Source organism: Eleutherodactylus coqui, chromosome 9 (genome assembly GCF_035609145.1).
Source record: "Eleutherodactylus coqui strain aEleCoq1 chromosome 9, aEleCoq1.hap1, whole genome shotgun sequence".
NCBI lineage: Eukaryota > Metazoa > Chordata > Amphibia > Anura > Eleutherodactylidae > Eleutherodactylus > Eleutherodactylus coqui.
The window spans coordinates 131,039,937-131,057,752 of NC_089845.1; the positions used below are offsets into that span (position 1 = coordinate 131,039,937).

The 17,816-nt window shown below is 48.8% G+C and overlaps 1 protein-coding gene across 2 annotated transcripts in view; it reads left to right on the plus strand.

The window, feature by feature from the left end:
- SAMD12 (sterile alpha motif domain containing 12) overlaps window positions 1-17,816 on the plus strand; it is a 557,529-nt gene that overhangs the window by 44,506 nt on the left and 495,207 nt on the right. For both annotated transcript variants that reach the window (XM_066578520.1, XM_066578519.1), the window contains exon 2: window positions 4,977-5,143. In XM_066578520.1, coding sequence (XP_066434617.1) covers window positions 4,977-5,143 — 167 coding nt within the window. The remainder of the gene's footprint in view (window positions 1-4,976; window positions 5,144-17,816) is intronic.

A 17,816-nucleotide genomic window follows, 5' to 3' on the forward strand; every position in this document is an offset into this window, starting at 1 on the left:
TGACACTCCGCTTATACACTGCGATCTACATTCCTGGTATCGCTTCTCCGGTCTGTTGATCTCATATTGTAAATCTCCATTGCATGTTAGTAGGACCGGCCTTCAGCAGACACGAGGTCCCGAGGTTAAAGGGCGCAGTGTTCTTCTGGGCCAGTAATTGTCTCACTAATTAAACCACGTCTTTAAAAACTTAGTGAATACAAAAGGGAAGGCAGGAAGCTGTGTGTAGCGAGAGATGGTCTGACCTTACATGGATACACTGAAGTGGCCATTAATCTTGTAGGTTACCACTGGGAAGCTGAGGCCATGTAGTGGCTGTCTGGACTGCTGGCGGCACACGGAGCGGTTTTGCATTTTTGTGGCGTTTTGCTTGCAACAGCCTCCACAGATAGATGCAGATTAATAGAAAAATATGATACTCATCAAAATCAATGTGCGATGGGTTCTGAGGAACGCGGAAAAAATAGGACTTGCTGCAATTTTTTTTTTTTTTTTTTTTTTTTTTTAATTTATTTATTTTTTTTTCCCTTGCAGCTTTGCAGGGATCATCGCTAAAAAGAATGCAGTTTATAATTGTGCAAGCTTTGTCAGTCTTGTGAGATTAGCGCATATCTGAAACCGGCTTAAGGACGTGTACACACAGCAGATTTCCATTCGAAAAAATATGAGGCTGACCGTTATGGCTTAGGCTGCTTTCACACGGGCGACAAAATCGCGTGATTTTCTCACGATGCGACATCGCTACAAATCGCCTGTATGTGAAGCCCGTGCTTTCCAATGGGTTCCTTCACATTAGTGATGTTTTGTAGGCTGCTACATTACGAGAAAAAATCAGTCAGTATTCAAAGTGTGATAGATTTGACTCCGGTTTCGATTGAACGTGAGTTGAAACGGAATGGCTTCTCGCTCAGAGCTCTGTCGGGGGGCGTATATACATGGAAAGACAATCGCCTTGTTCGCTTGTTTGAGCGATTTTATTCGGGTGACCATCGGCCCATATTAACGTAGCTTTTAATTTTACCCTGTCTTTGTATTAGGCAGCCTCAATAGATTTGCTCCATTTAAAAATGGGCATTACAAAAAGTCTGTAAGACAGATGTAGTAGAGCTCAGTTTGTTGTTGATGACCTAAAACCAACTCTGCTACATCTGTTTTTCCATTCCCTGTCTAGTTCAAAGGGATTTTTAAAGCAAATACTATTGATGACCTATCCTCAGGCTAGGTCATCGATAGCTGATTGGCTGGGGACTCCGGTCAATCAGCTGATCGCGTGCCCGCTGTCAGCAGTGCTACACACAGGAGTAGAGAGCAGAAGCTGCTGCTCAGACCCCTGCTTGTACCTGCACATGCAACTCCTATTGATGTTCATGAGAGCCGCTCAACTATTGATGACCTATTTTGAGTTTAGTATTTACCTGGAAAACCCATTTTAATGCAATATTTAGTTTCTCGTTATCAGCTATTTCAGTCTGAACTGTAATATTTTTGTAATGTAATGACTTGCAGCAAGACCACAAAAAGAATCCCCTCCCCCTGATCACTATTTTATCTCCCTTATTTCCAGTTCTGAGAAGCTTCAGATAACATCCTTGCTCTTATGTGAATGTATCAGCTCATTCAATCTATGCGTTGCTATAAGCTTCTTTGTGTTTCCTCTTTAGTGACTATGGTGCTCTTGTGTCTTTCACATCTTTTTTACGCTGTGGATTTCCATAGGTGTTTTCCTTTAATTACCTTGTATAGAGAGGGAATTCCTTTTGCTGGAAAGCTGATGTTAGATGCCAAACTGATGCATCTTCGGAAGTGTGACAGATATGTATAGGGACAATGACCAGAAGGTGTTATTTATTACAATTTTAATAAGAGGTTTAAAAATTGCAGTTTTTGCATTGGCCACTAGATGTCAGCACAACAGGTGACACTGTTTCATTTTACAGCCTGCAGTAAAACTGATTTACTCCATTGCCAGTGGAGTTTAGTGGCAGAATGGCATGTCTCTTGTATTGCCTGAGATGAGATAAACAACCTTCACACTGAGAACAGTAAAGTTTAGGGAGTAGACAGCAGAAAGAGTCCAGCGAGGGTGAAGGAGTTCTGGGAAGGACTTGTGAAATCAGGGCCAGGGGGGAGGGGGGCACTATGAGAGATGTCAGGGAAGTCAGCACAGTTTGGATTGCAGAAGGTCTCACCCGGGGGGGGCTATTACTTGGAAATTGGTAACCCTGAAGCCTGTTTGTGGAAGGGTTGGTCCTGTAATATTCTGGACTGAACAGGAATTGTAAGAGTAATAGGATAAGGAAGGACCCGTATAAGAGGGACCCTCCTCCTGTATAACTGACAAAAAGTATGTGCTGCAAGTTATTCTGTGACGTGTCCGTTTTCATTGTTGAGAGTTAACACTGCCCATAGTTTGAGTGCAATTCTTTATAAAACTAATTAATTAAGTTATGTCCTAATTATAACCTTCAAGTATCCTGAGAGCGCATAACAACCAACAAGCCTTATAGCACCATCTGGAGTGTATTACAACTACCAAGTTTTCTGTGCCATATGCCTATAAGAATTGTTATCAAAAGCTTTGTGTCAGTTGTGTAAAGAATACAAAAGTAAAGTTTTCTGTTTAACAAATACAGTCAGCGACTATTTAACCCCATCCAGCCCTGTGACATATTTGGATGTTTGCTATTGCAGGGAAGCGTTGAAATGCCATGCTGTTACAGTATGTAGATGGTACGCCTCAGACGCTGTGAAAGCCGGGGTCCTGCTGCAATGGGCAGAATTGGAGAGAACTCTTTGCTATTAATTCCTTACATGCCATAGCCAATGCTGACCATGGCATATAAGCGGTTACGAGAGAGAAGAAGTTCTTTGTCATGTCATTAGCCCTATGCTATCTAATTGCGGAAGGCTGATGGGTTTCTATGGCAACTGGAGGCCAAACAGAGGCCTCCAGGCACATCATGGATGGTGCTGTCAGAGAAAAAGATAATTACACTGCAAAACAGAAGTATTGCAGTACATTATCTGAGCAATTATAGAACTGCAGGTTGAAGTTTCCTACAAAGGCATAGAAAAAAGGAAAAGAAAAAAAAAGACCCAAAAAATATAAGTCACAAAAATAATATTAAAAATCCCATCTACTGTGTGCACTATTTACTTCTTTATAGCTGAGTCTGTAAGGTGTTAAGTGTGAATCCTTGACCCTACTCTTGCAAATATATGCAATCAGCCTTCTATTTCTCAATGATGGAGTAAAGAGACAATGGGGCAGATTTACTATTCAAATTGTGCCAGAAGACGGTCTTGCGTTTTTTGCTCTACACTTACTCTGTGCTTTTAACACTTTCTGACACTTTTTCTGAATTTTCTGAAAAGGGGTGTGACTTTGTAGAAAGGTAGCATGGCTAAAAGTGCGGTAAGTTGTTCAAATTTTTGGTGCACATTTTGGGTGTGAACTAAGCCAACTAACAAGTGGTAAACTTAGACTAGACAGTCGTAAAATTCAACAGATTTACCATCCGACAATGAGTCGTTGTGATTAATCTGAAGCATTTTAAGACTGTATGTCTTGGGTTGCACTGTCTAACTTCTAGGGTTATGTTTACATGTAGCAGAGTTGCCGCGGAATTTCAATGCAACTACAAATTCTATAGATTTTCCACATTCAAAACAGAGTCAAAATCCACACCATCGGTGCTGATTTCAGAAGATAACGCACTCGCTCTCACCTCGGAAGTCTTCGCCCTTGCAGTGATTACATTACCAGGCACCCGGTGGCTTTTAACCCCTTCAGTAGCAGGTTTATTACTACCGTGTCATGCCTCACAGGGCTGTTTTTTTTTAAAATGAGTCAACAATGCAATTAAAACCCCTGGAAGATTTCAGATGACAGCTCAGTGTTCTGCACATTTCAGCACTAGAGCTGTCCACGGAAATCTTCTTGGGTTTAACTGCATGGTCAGTGCAGCAAGCCCTGGAGATTTTCCGGGCGTACCACCAAAGGGGTTAATGAGCGAAGCGCCATTAGTCATTTCTGCATCATGTGACCAACTGAGAAGTACTGACTAGAGGCTGCCATGTGCCCATTATAGGAAGTGCCGACAGTGCAAAGACTTTGGAGGTGAGGGGGAGCGCGCCATCTTCTGAAATTGGCTGCAGAAGTGCAGCTGATTTCAAGTCAAAATTCACACCTATTGTGTGCATTTTAACTCTGTTTTGGATACGTAAATGCTGCAGAATTTGCTGCTGTGGAAATTCTGCAGCATTTCTGCTACATGTAAATAAATCCTAAGACAGTATGGGTACATGTGTCCCAGTGTATGCATTTTCATTGACCTCATGTAACATGAAGCCAGCAGTGTCTGTACTACTTAATCACATATTCAAAGCAGCACTATCCATGAGGCATGGTGAGCACCTCACCTCAGGCAGCGTGTTTCCTGGAAGGCAGGAGGCGGTAAATTAATAAAAGGATGCCTCCCACATCCTTAAAAGTGAGCTTTTTGTAAGTTTCTTCGCAGAATCTTACTGTATTTACAGAATTGTATTAACTATCTACACATAAGCAATCACAAAAAATATAAATAACTAAAAATTAATTTAAAAAAGAACTTCAAAAACTAAATATGACTTTTAACAATGGATAAAAATAACTAACTACAGAAGTTTGGTGCTGCAAACAAAGTTCAAAAATACCAAAACTTTTTTTGGAATTCAAAAATATTGACTTTTGGGGGGGGGGGGGGGAGCAGTTTGTACCATCCTAAGGCCTTTAATCTGTTCTTGTAACTATAACTGTGTTTTACAGTCTTAGCCTAAACAAGTAAGGAAATCCATAGTGTTTTTGATTAGTTTATTGACAGACAAATATAAAATGTTCTCCGACTTGCACTTTTGTTTTGAATAAAGTTTATTTTTTTCCTGTAAAATTGCAGAGGTGTTGCTTTCCCTAAGCAGTTTTATTTCATTTCTTCCAGCTATTCATTGCAATCGGAATTCCAATAATATCGACCACCCTGCCAGTACGGACAACATCAACCTGAACCTCAAGGGGGAACACGCTGACTCACCCTCCATTAAGGACACTTCAAAAGTTCCAGAGCCCAAAGGGACACCCAAGAAACTGCAGACAGATGCACCCAAGGTAATAAGAAGCTGGGGCCCAAGAGTGATGTTAAAACAAATCATTTAATTAGAGGAGAGTGTTTGTTCTGTAAACACGACAGGCGCGGATGATTAGAATGCAAAGCGGAGCGAGGAGTCCTGAGGTGAAAATAATTAGAGAAGAAAAATAGAGTGCAGTAGAGAAACGGGACTGAGAATGCCTGGTGAATGGCTAATCACTCTTTATTCACTGCTTGCTGTCTTACTTTGTCTTCTTGAATATTGCATGTTACTCTAGAAGTCTGCTTTTTAAAGAAGTTTAGCAAGCAAGCGTAACTATGGTCGGGTAGATTCAATATGGTACGGGACGCAATGTACTATCTTGCCATTGATCAGTGGTAATGTGAGATCTTTGTTCGGAAAGTTGATCATAGTTGACTTCCAGTTGACTTCCGTTTCATCAGGTGGCCATGAAAGTAACAAGTATAACATTTCTTATGAGGTTTAATATCATCACCATCAGGGCAGTAAGGGGTTGAATGCAACTGTAGGCTGCCACACACTCTGTATGGGAGCTTCAAAAATTCATTTATTATATATGAGCCCTTTTTGACAGGTAGTGAGATTCAAACTTGGTTCCTAACATTTTATTTCAACTAAGTATGTAGAATTAAAGGGGTTGTCTCGCGAAATCAAGTAGGGGTTATACACTTCTGTATGGCCATATTAATGCACTTTGTAATATACATCGTGCATTAATTATGAGCCATACAAAAGTTATTCACTTACCTGCTCCGTTGCTAGCGTCCTCGTCTCCATGGTTCCGTCTAAATTCGCTGGCGGCTTGCTTTTTTAGACACACTTGCGCAGTCCGGTCTTCTGCTCTGAGCACGAGCCGCTTCAGTGTGCTCGCCGCTACAGCTCCTCTGCGCATGCGCAGACGAGCTGTATCTTCTCGGGAGCGCGCTGGAGCGGCCATTCTGCTACCATCCTCTCTTAGAGGAAGGTGCAGAGCCGCCCAGCAGAGCCACCCAGCAGAGCCGCCCAGCCGCCCAGGTAAGTGATGGGTGACGGACTAACGGGGGTGACGCATGACTGACTGCCGCTGTGGCCCCGGAGCCTGCCGCTGGGGAGCCGGGGGCCTGCCGCTGGGGAGCCGGGGGCCTACCGCTGGGGAGCCGGGGGCTAGCGCCGGTTACCTGCTGTCTGGCGGTGGGTGACTGGTCAGCCGCGTTCAATCCCGGGGTCCGGTCGGCGGCTGCGGGGCGTCTGGTTGTCAGGGAGACACAGCTGGTAGCGTCTCGGGAGCGCGCACGTCGGGCTACAGCAAGCGATGGGAAAAGAGCCGGCGGCCATCTTGGGGAAACTTTTTATAAGTTGCTGAAACGCTGGAACTGTAAGTACAAACCAGCTAGAAAAGTCATTTACAGGGGGGCTTGGTAATGTATGCTTAATTAGGGGGACTGGGCAAAAAAAATTTCACTGCTTCCTCGAGACAACCCCTTTAATAAGGACTGTTCCCCTTCCACCCTCATTAAATATATGGTGTGGGCCTAGGAGGCTTCATAAAGGTCATGGATGATCCCTTTATTTTAAAATCAGTGGGTCACTGTGCTTGACAAGAAGTAAACAGGGCTTCTTGGGTTCCCACTATTGAAGGACGAACGTTTGAAAAGTTGGGTTCGGTTGCTTCGCCAAACTTTTGCAAGAAGAGTGGGTAAGGCCTGAAGTTCACCAAAAACCCTAAAACTGGTGTATAACACCGTCTGAGAGCCATAAACTCTGAGAGTGTTATTCAAGGCTTTATGGCTCTTCACCAGTGTTCTGGACTAGTGTCATTTGGGGTAGAACTTTGCTAAAATGTCAGTTCGAGTAAAATGTCAAGCCAAACATTTAGAAAAGTTTGACCTGAGACAGGATTCTACTGGTTCAATTCGCTCAACACTGGTGCCCAAGTGTACAAGATGGAGAATATAATTCTGTTTAGGTCCTTGACCATTTTTTCCATACAGAGCCCAACTTTTTTCTGATGACTGAACTAAGGTTTAGAGGCAAGCACTGTTAGCGGCTATACACTTTAACCTCTTCCCAACATCTAATGTACATGTATGTCACAAGTTGCAGGTAAGTGTATGGATAGGGCTTGGAACCTGATCCAGCTTCATACGGGATAAGTGTCAGTTGTGTTATACAGCTGAAACCCACCTGCAAATGTTAGGATCGGCAGTAACTCTGATCCTGGTTGTTTCATTTTTAGATGCCGCAATCAATAGTGAATGCAGAATCTAAGCAATTAGGCCGAGGGAGGCAGCTCCCTCTATCTCCACAAGCTCCCCCTCCCATATGATGCAATCACGTGGTGGCAATGAGCTGCTATGGCAGCCAGGGGCTAAACAATGGCCTTGAAGACTGCCACCTTAGTACTTTTATTACAGTAGGGTACAGTAGGATAATGGGACAGCACAATACACTATACAAGCAATCAAGTGATTGCATGTTCAAGTCTCCTAATAGGAAAAAAAGCAAAGTTTTTTTTTTTTAGAACTTTCCCTATTAAATATATAAAATCTATGCAACAAGAAAATTGACATAATTGGTATTGTTGGGTTGTGTAAAAGTCCAAAAATTTAATGTCATGTTATTTATAATGCACAGTAAATGCCGTAAAAAACACAAAAAATACCAGAATTTTTTGGCACCATGATGACAGGACTTTGGAACGGTGGCACTGCAGCAGTCACATGACTTCCTGGTCTGTGCTAACAGTGGGTTCTTCACCAGAGCAGCTCTGCTGTTTCTTGGTAGGAAAGGGGGGTGAGAGGCAAGTACTGCTTCCTTTATTTTATTGCATGCCTGGCTGTTTAAATTTTGTTTTTTATACTTTAACAATAACTTTAAAGACCCTCCGGCCCTGAACAAACAGAGATGGCGGAACAGCTCCTGTGACTACCTGATACATGCTGTGCATTAGTATGCATTAGTAGTCTAAGGATCTGACTGGCCAGTGCTGCTCACGTGGGCAGCAGGTGTAGTGTCTTAGATGAATGGTGCACTAGCAATGCCCAATGTGCATCAGGTAGTCCAAGAAGCTGGAGCGGCTATCCTTTTTACTCAGGCCCGGACAGTCCCTTTTAATAAGGTTGAGTTGCAATACCCGATGTAACCCATGCTATTTATGAGCTGTGATTTTGTATTGCAGCATTGATAGGGTTGAGTGACAATACTAGATATTGTCAGGATCGGCGGACATGGACTCACTGTACCACATGCAGGTTTGACTTGGGGCCAAATACAAATCTAACACCTGAGGTATATCAGTATTCACCCTTTAACCCCACGAATCAGGATGTGGGCTTTGTTTCAAGGTTTCCCAGGACATTATTCTAGAAGTAGTGCTAGTAATGTGATGGCTGATGCTACTAAAGACCAGGACACGGTACCTGAAGGTGTGAATAGGTGTGTAGTCAAACAGTCCAGGTCGGGGCAGTCAATAAAACTTTAGAACGAGGAACAAAGCCAGAAGTCAGGACAAACAGAACAGAGTTCAGCATGGTACAACAGGCGGAGGCTAGGGCACACAGAAGCATAGTCATTATGACGAGCCGAGGTCAAGAGGGGAGAGATGAATGCAGACAGGAACCAGAGCATGACAAGCTTGAAGAGCAACTTAAACAGAACCAAAAGACCATAACCCCAAGAACCCTCTATAGGGGGAGAATGTCTGATATAACAAAGGGTACAAGATCATTGGTAGGGAAGGAGTTTGTTTGGTGCATGCTGGCCCTTTAACAGCGTGGCCAAGTGTGTGCCCGCTCCCCCCTCGGCTGCTGTCAGTGACACTGGAGCATGGTGGGCGAGTGGGCACACACTGCCAGGAGGGGTAAGCTAGTGGCTGCAGCCGCAAACTATGGGAGGTCTATAAGCCACAAACAAGAGTGGTGCTGTGTCTGGTATTGCAGCTTTAATAAAATTGAGTTGCAATGCCCAATTTGATCTCTGTACAAGAGTGGCATTTAAAAAAAAACAAAAAAAAACTCTGACTTCTACTGATCACATGACTCCGTGTAGGTAACTCCATGGTTGTGTTATACAATAATAACATATAGTACATGTCAATAAGTGTTTTATTTTATTGCACTTCTCTCTCTATATAATTATACATCGCAGTACTCCCTTATGAAAACGTTGTGCTAATCAACGGAGCGCCAGGCCCTTGCAGGAAGAATGCCGAGACCTTCGGTGGTCCCCCCTGCCACTGTTGTGCCAGCACATTTAATTGGTACACCTGTTGTTTGTTTCTTCCAAGCTAGAAAATAGTAGTGATTTTCTATTTTTGGACCCATGCTGAGACGAAGCAGAAAAAAAGGGGAAAAAAATCCGCCGTCCACCTGCATATGGATTGATTGATTGAGCCCTGCTAGTGTTCCAGCTCCGCAGAATGCATGTCTCATATTCAGCTGCAAACCACATTGTTTCAAAAAGGTCCCCAGTCGTCTTTTGTTCATATGGAAATGCCATTTAGCTCATTCGCTGCCAATGTAAAGCAGATAAAATGTCGATGTAAGGGGACGGCGGAACAATGGAGCTTTGTCTGTTTTCTTTTTCCTCTACTTGGGATTCGCCGGCTGATTGTTTGGGATGAGGGACAGACGTATTGAACATGCAAATACTTTAATGGATCCTTGGTGCAGCCAAAACCTTATTGAACCTCACTTACAGTGGAACAGAATACGAGGAGTACTGGTAATTGTAGCGTCTTGCCTCCTCGCTAATGCCCTGCGTTACGTCACCATTTCCAGTAATCATCGACTGATTCTGGGAAGTAAATAGACCGCTGGCATTAAAGTTTTAAATAAGAGGTTTGGTTTTAATTATAATTATGCATATAAAGTAGCAAATTGTGAATTGAAGAAACTTTATTGCATACTTCAAGCTTTTTCTATTCCCACATTGGCTTTTAGTTTTATTGCTCGAGAAGCTGTAATGCGTAGAGTATTGATAATTCTGCTTGAGGTGAACAAGACAATAAACCTTTTGATTACCCAGCATGCCTTAGCTAGCTTTTTACTTCCAGGTTTGGGTAGAATTAATTATGTTATGGTATTAGGATTATGTAGTAACTAGAGATGAGCGAGCGTACTCGGTTCGGGTGTTTTTGCACTCGAGCACCGCTTTTTCCGAGTAACTAACTACTTGGACGAAAAGATTCGAGGGACGCTGGGGGGCGGCGTGGCGGAGCGGGGGGGAGCAGTGGGGAACAGGGTGGAGCTCTCTCTCCACCCCCCCCCCCACTCCCCTTTGCAACCCCCCGCTCACCCCTGGCGCCCCCCGACTCTTTTAGTCCGAGTAGTTAGTTACTCGGAAAAAGCGGTGCTCGAGTGCAAAAACACCCGAACCGAGTAGGCTCGCTCATCTCTAGTAGTAACCCCTTTTTTCAATTTATGATTGGGGTATATGAACCTAAAGCATGTGTATGATCAGAAAAATGTTATAGTAAAAATGTTGTTTTGTTTTGTTTTTTTTACTTTTTAGTGACTTTTTTTCTAATTTAACATCTCATTATCTATATTTTAAAATATTGCTGGAATCTTGCAGTTTTCACTCTGACCACTGAGCCACATAATAATCTGACAATTCCTGTTCTGCAGAGATCACTAGTCCTCTCATTATAAAGGTAGGCAGGATATCAATGAAAGGTAACTCCTATATAATACAGTCATGAGAAAACTTTAGACCCCATTTACACTGACTGTCGTTTGAGCGACTTTTGAGCGATCATCTTTGCATAGTCTACAGTAGCTAAGTAGCTACTTAAGTTATGCTGGTGGAGCAGGACATTGCTGCTATTGCTCAGCGAACAATACAGCTGTTTTGCATGAGCAAACAGCTGTATTGTTCTCAGCAATTACAGCTCGCGTCCTGCTGTGAACTACTAGCAGGATGCGAACTGAAATAATCTTATCAGCGCTGCTGACTGTGATAACAGCCCGCAGCACTGATAAGAGTTCATCGCTTAATTCAAGAAAACCAGAATTGAGCGCGGAACAAGTCGTGCACGAAAACTGCACAATGTCCATGCATTTAGACCAAACCATTCTCACTCAAAACACAGCTTTGAGTAAATTTTGAGCGAGAACCGTTGAGTCTAAATGGGCCTTTAAGTGGAGCTTTCTGCTCATCTCTTGCATCCTCTGCTCCTGCGGGGGAGATTTACAAACCACACAGCAGGGACAGCCTGTAGCATAGCTATAGGGGTCGCGGGGGTCACAATTGTGACCCGGCTCCTAATCCAGAGTGGCCCAAAGGCCTCCAGTCCCCCTCCCCTCATCCCCCAGCAACCCCACAACTCCATCCTTAGAATTAGAAAAGAACGGACACCGAATTTTTATCTTGCAGCCAGCTGCCTGTCGGGCTATGTGTCTTTTTGCAGGGCATAGCCCAGCATCTTCCCCTGCCACTGATCATAATGTGCAGGAGAAGGAAGGAGTCAGGCTATGTTGTGTAGAAAGTTGTGTGGCCCCACAGGCAGGTGGCTGCACAATGGAATTAGAGAAGAACAGACACTGAATTCTGCAGAACGGAGGTGCAAGGGTGTCGGGGGTTGAGGGGAGACTAAAGGCACAGTATATTTAGATGATCAATGTTTGGTGGTGCAGAGACGGGGACTGGAGAAACATTATTAACCCTATTAGTGATCAGCATATATTTTACCATAAAGGAGTTGTGTGGTTTTAATATAAAGAGGTTTATTTGGACATGCATGAAAATAAAAAAATAACACGCTTGCCTGTCCTTGGTCCCCAAGGGTGTCATTAACCATCTCCGATGCTCTGTACCTGCCGTGCAAAGTTAGATAACTGTTATGGCCTATCGTAGGTTGCAGCAAACTCCTGGCATCATGGTGCCTCTAATTGGCCACAGCCATCACCTGACTTCTGGCAGCAAAGGACTGAGCAGCAGAGAGGGTTAAAGGGGTTTTCCAGTGAAATACTATTGATGACCTATCATTGGGTTAGGTCATCAATAGTTGATCGTTTATGGTCCGCCGCTGAGCCGGCGCATGCTCTAAGTGCCGCAATAACACAGAGGTCAGGACTGAAGACTCCGTGCCGACCTCTGTGTAGTGCCTTGCGCTTGTAACTGAAATCAGTAGGAACCGTGCCTGTAGTCACAAGCGCCAGCCACTACATGGGAGGTCGACGTGGAGACTTCTGCTCCAAATATACAGAGGTCACAGCAGAAGCCTCTGCGCCGAGCTCCTTATAGTGGCCGGCGCTCAGTATGTGCTCAGATGTAATTGTTGAAGAGGCTGCAATGCTTGGACGAGCACCACAGACCCTAAAATCAGCAGTGTCCCACCAGCCTTTAGCTATGCCCCTGGGGTCCACCAAGTTGTGCAGCTATGGTGCAGCAGCCTGTGTATGTTTGCTGATTGAGGCAATGTGTGGACTTGCAGTTGCCTGGGGGACCCCTTGAGGATAGGAGCCCTGGGTAATTGATCAGTTTGCCCCCACCCAAGGCTGACTCTGGATAGATACTTAGTAGTGGGACTGTGATTTTCATTTGCCTCTTGTATGAAAGGTTTCGATGTAATCAATAAAGATCCATTATTTCTGTAGCCGCACTTTAGTTTTAGCTTCATTTATTCCTACATTTATTCATTTTGTGATTAAATATGAATGAACATTTGTTACATAAATGAAAAATGTTGGAAGATTTCATGCTGAAATTAAAAAGTTTACTCCGATTCATGTCTTACAAAGATTAATTCACGAGTCGCCACATTAAATTTCTCTATTCGCTCAAATAATGTTTCCTAATTACTTCATATAATGTAGATTTCAACCTCATTTATATTTGCTTGAAGGCCCACGCACGCGACAAAGCCGGTACGAGAACACATGTAGTCCTTGTGGGTCAGGAATACAGCTTTCCGCACGCCAACATTCGCTGACTCCTCGACGCACTGTATTTTCTACAAGCCGTTTGTATGGCAGGGTTTCCTACCCTCTGGGAACCCCTGAAAAAAAAATCTGATCTCAGGGAATCCCTACCTGTTATTTTTTATCAAAAGTGAAGAAAAAAGATTAAAAACAAGAAGTACAAAATACTTAACTTGTAAAAGACTATTCCAGAAAAATAAAGTGACAATAAAACCGCATGAACGATGAGAAGATAAAATTAATTTAGACCACAGATGATAGACACCACGTTTAATTCTAACCCCCAACCCCTGAATTAATTGAGATTTCAGACCAGACTCCACTATAAGCACTGTAAACTAAGTTATGGTGCCTACAGATTAGGTGATATAAAGTCAGGGAGCCTCTTTTCATACCCACCCGTTCCCTCATTCCTGTAGCCCCTCCCCCCTTCCTTGCAAAATTGGGCATGCACATCAGTTTGTCCCTTTTATAAAAGGCTGTGCTTGCACTCCCATAGAGATGAATGGCAGTGTGCATGCACAGCCTTCTGAAAAGTGTCAAGCTGGCTATGTGTTGGCTTCGCCAGGGACACCGCGGAATGGGTGACTGGGAGAGTATAAAAAAAGGTTCACTGGACTCCATGATGCCTGAACTATAAGCAACTATAAGGCCTAATAGCAACTGTGACCATTGCAACCCCTTTAGTTACACCACAGATGCTCCGCACCGTATCTGGTTCCCATGATGCTCCAGCTGGGAACTGCTGCTGTATAATGCAAGATATTAAAGTGGCAGAATGTATGATTATACAACAACTAAGATATAATGTCATAAAGCTGGAAAACTCATTTAGGATAAATTCACAGTGAGTGGTATTGGTGCGGCAGAAAACTACTTTATTACCATTCTGTGATAAAAATGCATGTAGAGTAAAGTGGTTTACGTACATTGCATGTTTTATGAGATGTGACTATAATTGCAGCAAAAACTAGTATAGTACTAATGCATTTGCAGCGTCCGAGGAGCAGGGCCACAGCCACGAAGATAGTAGGGTAGAGAAAGACCTTGTCACGGGGCTCTACCATTTCCTCCCCTGGAAGTAGCTAGGGACCCAACCAAGTTACTGCTGGGGGAGATCAAGGGGTTGTAACCAGGGGTTACTTTGAGTCCATTTATCACACATGACACCACTGTTCCATCCTCTGTGGTGAAACTTGAGGATGAAATAATGTAGTCCACACACAGGGAAACTTTCTGAACAAAACCAGGAATGGTTGATACTGTCAGTTTACTGTAGCTTAACAAAGTCCAAACCACATCAACAGTCCTGGCACAGATACAACAAATCAGAGTGGTGTAACAGGGAGGATTCTCAGGGTATCTCGGATGATCCACAGTCCAAGTTATCTGTGTGATCCTGCTCCTGGTGTCTCTCTCTCCCCCTTTCTCCCCCTTTCTACCCCCCTTCCCCCTGCGCTCTTTCCCCCTGCGCTCTTTCCCCCTGCGCTCTTTCCCCCTGCGCTCTTTCCCCCTGCGCTCTTTCCCCCTGCGCTCTTTCCCCCTGCGCTCTTTCCCCCTGCGCTCTTTCCCCCTGCGCTCTTTCCCCCTGCGCTCTTTCCCCCTGCGCTCTTTCCCCCTGCGCTCTTTCCCCCTGCGCTCTTTCCCCCTGCGCTCTTTCCCCCTGCGCTCTTTCCCCCTGCTCGCTCACCCTCCCCCTGCGCTCTTTCCCCCTGCTCGCTCACCCTCCCCCTGCGCTCTTTCCCCCTGCTCGCTCACCCTCCCCCTGCGCTCTTTCCCCCTGCTCGCTCACCCTCCCCCTGCGCTCTTTCCCCCTGCTCGCTCACCCTCCCCCTGCGCTCTTTCCCCCTGCTCGCTCACCCTCCCCCTGCGCTCTTTCCCCCTGCTCGCTCACCCTCCCCCTGCGCTCTTTCCCCCTGCTCGCTCACCCTCCCCCTGCGCTCTTTCCCCCTGCTCGCTCACCCTCCCCCTGCGCTCTTTCCCCCTGCTCGCTCACCCTCCCCCTGCGCTCTTTCCCCCTGCTCGCTCACCCTCCCCCTGCGCTCTTTCCCCCTGCTCGCTCACCCTCCCCCTGCGCTCTTTCCCCCTGCTCGCTCACCCTCCCCCTGCGCTCTTTCCCCCTGCTCGCTCACCCTCCCCCTGCGCTCTTTCCCCCTGCTCGCTCACCCTCCCCCTGCGCTCTTTCCCCCTGCTCGCTCACCCTCCCCCTGCGCTCTTTCCCCCTGCTCGCTCACCCTCCCCCTGCGCTCTTTCCCCCTGCTCGCTCACCCTCCCCCTGCGCTCTTTCCCCCTGCTCGCTCACCCTCCCCCTGCGCTCTTTCCCCCTGCTCGCTCACCCTCCCCCTGCGCTCTTTCCCCCTGCTCGCTCACCCTCCCCCTGCGCTCTTTCCCCCTGCTCGCTCCCCCTCCCCCTGCGCTCTTTCCCCCTGCTCGCTCACCCTCCCCCTGCGCTCTTTCCCCCTGCTCGCTCACCCTCCCCCTGCGCTCTTTCCCCCTGCTCGCTCACCCTCCCCCTGCGCTCTTTCCCCCTGCTCGCTCACCCTCCCCCTGCGCTCTTTCCCCCTGCTCGCTCACCCTCCCCCTGCGCTCCCTCCCCCTGCTCGCTCACCCTCCCCCTGCGCTCTTTCCCCCTGCGCTCGCTCACCCTCCCCCTGCGCTCTTTCCCCCTGCGCTCGCTCACCCTCCCCCTGCGCTCTTTCCCCCTGCGCTCGCTCACCCTCCCCCTGCGCTCTTTCCCCCTGCGCTCGCTCACCCTCCCCCTGCGCTCTTTCCCCCTGCTCGCTCACCCTCCCCCTGCTCGCTCACCCTCCCCCTGCGCTCTTTCCCCCTGCTCGCTCACCCTCCCCCTGCTCGCTCACCCTCCCCCTGCTCGCTCACCCTCCCCCTGCTCGCTCACCCTCCCCCTGCTCGCTCACCCTCCCCCTGCTCGCTCACCCTCCCCCTGCTCGCTCACCCTCCCCCTGCTCGCTCACCCTCCCCCTGCTCGCTCACCCTCCCCCTGCTCGCTCACCCTCCCCCTGCGCTCTTTCCCCCTGCTCGCTCACCCTCCCCCTGCTCGCTCACCCTCCCCCTGCTCGCTCACCCTCCCCCTGCTCGCTCACCCTCCCCCTGCTCGCTCACCCTCCCCCTGCTCGCTCACCCTCCCCCTGCTCGCTCACCCTCCCCCTGCGCTCTTTCCCCCTGCTCGCTCACCCTCCCCCTGCTCGCTCACCCTCCCCCTGCTCGCTCACCCTCCCCCTGCTCGCTCACCCTCCCCCTGCGCTCTTTCCCCCTGCTCGCTCACCCTCCCCCTGCTCGCTCACCCTCCCCCTGCTCGCTCACCCTCCCCCTGCTCGCTCACCCTCCCCCTGCTCGCTCACCCTCCCCCTGCTCGCTCACCCTCCCCCTGCTCGCTCACCCTCCCCCTGCTCGCTCACCCTCCCCCTGCTCGCTCACCCTCCCCCTGCTCGCTCACCCTCCCCCTGCTCGCTCACCCTCCCCCTGCGCTCTTTCCCCCTGCTCGCTCACCCTCCCCCTGCGCTCTTTCCCCCTGCTCGCTCACCCTCCCCCTGCGCTCTTTCCCCCTGCTCGCTCACCCTCCCCCTGCGCTCTTTCCCCCTGCTCGCTCACCCTCCCCCTGCGCTCTTTCCCCCTGCTCGCTCACCCTCCCCCTGCGCTCTTTCCCCCTGCTCGCTCACCCTCCCCCTGCGCTCTTTCCCCCTGCTCGCTCACCCTCCCCCTGCGCTCTTTCCCCCTGCTCGCTCACCCTCCCCCTGCGCTCTTTCCCCCTGCTCGCTCACCCTCCCCCTGCGCTCTTTCCCCCTGCTCGCTCACCCTCCCCCTGCGCTCTTTCCCCCTGCTCGCTCACCCTCCCCCTGCGCTCTTTCCCCCTGCTCGCTCACCCTCCCCCTGCGCTCTTTCCCCCTGCTCGCTCACCCTCCCCCTGCGCTCTTTCCCCCTGCTCGCTCACCCTCCCCCTGCGCTCTTTCCCCCTGCTCGCTCACCCTCCCCCTGCGCTCTTTCCCCCTGCTCGCTCACCCTCCCCCTGCGCTCCCTCCCCCTGCTCGCTCACCCTCCCCCTGCGCTCTTTCCCCCTGCGCTCGCTCACCCTCCCCCTGCGCTCTTTCCCCCTGCGCTCGCTCACCCTCCCCCTGCGCTCTTTCCCCCTGCTCGCTCACCCTCCCCCTGCGCTCTTTCCCCCTGCTCGCTCACCCTCCCCCTGCTCGCTCACCCTCCCCCTGCTCGCTCACCCTCCCCCTGCTCGCTCACCCTCCCCCTGCGCTCTTTCCCCCTGCTCGCTCACCCTCCCCCTGCTCGCTCACCCTCCCCCTGCTCGCTCACCCTCCCCCTGCTCGCTCACCCTCCCCCTGCTCGCTCACCCTCCCCCTGCTCGCTCACCCTCCCCCTGCTCGCTCACCCTCCCCCTGCTCGCTCACCCTCCCCCTGCTCGCTCACCCTCCCCCTGCTCGCTCACCCTCCCCCTGCTCGCTCACCCTCCCCCTGCTCGCTCACCCTCCCCCTGCGCTCTTTCCCCCTGCTCGCTCACCCTCCCCCTGCTCGCTCACCCTCCCCCTGCTCGCTCACCCTCCCCCTGCTCGCTCACCCTCCCCCTGCTCGCTCACCCTCCCCCTGCTCGCTCACCCTCCCCCTGCTCGCTCACCCTCCCCCTGCTCGCTCACCCTCCCCCTGCGCTCTTTCCCCCTGCGCTCTTTCCCCCTGCGCTCTTTCCCCCTGCGCTCTTTCCCCCTGCGCTCTTTCCCCCTGCGCTCTTTCCCCCTGCGCTCTTTCCCC